This window comes from Echinops telfairi, unplaced genomic scaffold (assembly GCF_000313985.2).
Source record: "Echinops telfairi isolate 266 unplaced genomic scaffold, ASM31398v2 ScPeMD7_7469;HRSCAF=8507_0, whole genome shotgun sequence".
In the NCBI taxonomy this organism is placed as follows: Eukaryota; Metazoa; Chordata; class Mammalia; order Afrosoricida; family Tenrecidae; genus Echinops; species Echinops telfairi.
The window spans coordinates 58,648,159-58,650,007 of record NW_022111372.1 but is presented as its reverse complement, the minus strand read 5'-3'; the positions used below and the strand labels follow the sequence as shown (position 1 = coordinate 58,650,007).

The following is a 1,849-nucleotide window of genomic DNA, read 5'->3' as shown; positions in this document are numbered from 1 at the left end:
GGTGAAGGGAGACGTCGGACAGGGCAAGATATGACAAAATAACAATTTATAAACTATCAAGGACTCGAGGGAAGGGGGAGGGGGAGGGAGGGTAGTCGCCATCCCCTGTGAGAGCGAATCAGAGTCCCCAGATACAGAAAACAGAAACATTTCTTCTAAGTCTTGGACTGGTTCAACAGCCACATACGTATGTTCTCAGCCTGCCAATCTCAAAATGAATATTATGTATAATGGAGAGAAAGAGGAAGTTTTCTACTCCCATAAAGAGTTAGTTCTACTCTATCCTATAGGATTGCTATGAGTCTAAATCAGCTTGATGGCAGTGGGTGGGTGGGTGAGTGAGCAAGTGAGTGAGTGAGTGATTATTGATGGGCCTGTAGAATAAGCAGTGGACTGCTAATGTCAAGTTAAGTGGTTCAAAACTACTACCCCTGCTTGGGTAAAAGAAGAGGCTGTCTTCTCTGGTAAACTTTCACAGGCTTGGAAACCCTATATTATAGAGTCAGCATTGACTCCATGATCATGGATTTTTTGGTTTTAATAACATTGTCCATTTTAATCATTTTTAAGCATACAATTCAGCGACATTAATTATACTCACAATGTTGTCACTGCTGTTTATTTCCAAAATGTCATCACCCCAATCATAAACCCAGTGTCCTTTAAGCAAAGAGTCCCATTCCCACTCCTGGTGACTGTGTGTCTAACTTGGTTTCTGGGCATTTGCCTATTCTAGAAAAGAAGTCCTGGAGGTGCTGTGTTGAGTTGCTAACTGCAGGGTCAGCAGTTCAAACCCACCAGCTCCTCTGTGGGAACAAGAGGACACTTTCTGCTCCAGCACGACTTCCAGCCGGGGAAATGCCCAGCCCTCCTCTGTCCTAGAGAGTCGCTGGGAGTCAGAATGGAGCCGAAGGCCATGGGCTCTTATAAATACCCCATCGATGGGACCATGCAGTTGGGTGTTTTTGTGTCTCCCCAAGGCCTTCTTCACGGAGGAGTATGTCAGGGATCACCCTGAGGACCAGGACAAGCTGAACCGCCTCAAGGACCTGATAGCGTGGCAGGTATGTGGGTGCTGGGCTGAGTGAGGCTGCAGTCTCTTCTCGCCCCTCCTTTACCTCTGCATCCTTTCACCCGCACTCAGCCTCTGACGAACGTGGCCAAGTCCCCATGTGCTCCTGGCCCTAGCCCTCTGACTCTGCCTGCACCCTGAGCAGGCTGATCCTGGAAGAGAAGTTTGGGGATGGCCCCCTCGGGGGCTGCTCGGCTGCCTGACAGCAGCGCTGTGCCGCGGCTTCCTCAGAGGACTTCTTTGGCGTTGAATTCAGGAGGTGGCTTTTCACAGTGGAAATCAAATGAGCACCAGACCCCGCCGCATCGGCACTACCTTGTCTCCACACCGGCCATGTCAGAGAAGACTTAGACCCCCACCCCTGCCCCCTGCCTTCTCCGGCTCACCCGTTCCATCGCAGATCATGCCCAGATGGCGCTCAGATTTGGACATACATAATCGGGGGCTTTGGTTGGTTGGTGTTTGCTCAAAGGGGGCTGCTTGCATTCTGACACTCAGGTACTCAGCCTTCTGACTGCACACCCGAGGTGGGGGAGGCTCTGCCGGTGCCTGGTCACCGGTCTTCCTCGCTTTCCTTCTCTCCTGTGCCCCTGCATCTTCCTTGACTTTTGCTTCTCCTCCCCCTCCAGTCTCCATCTTTCTCCCTCGCCTTTACAAGCGTTTTGCTTCTCTGAGCTCCCCCTCTCTGCATTGCACCTCTCTGTGCTGCTCTCCATGCACCTTACCCCCCTCTCTCCTTCCCTCCTTTCTCTCACTTCTTCTCCATCTCTCCCCCCT

At 51.4% G+C, this 1,849-nt stretch overlaps 1 protein-coding gene across 1 annotated transcript in view; it reads left to right on the top strand.

The window, feature by feature from the left end:
* DOCK2 (dedicator of cytokinesis 2) overlaps positions 1 to 1,849 on the top strand; it is a 526,484-nt gene that overhangs the window by 508,246 nt on the left and 16,389 nt on the right. Inside the window, exon 46 of the mRNA XM_004696777.2 lies at positions 981 to 1,064. Coding sequence (XP_004696834.2) covers positions 981 to 1,064 — 84 coding nt within the window. The remainder of the gene's footprint in view (positions 1 to 980; positions 1,065 to 1,849) is intronic.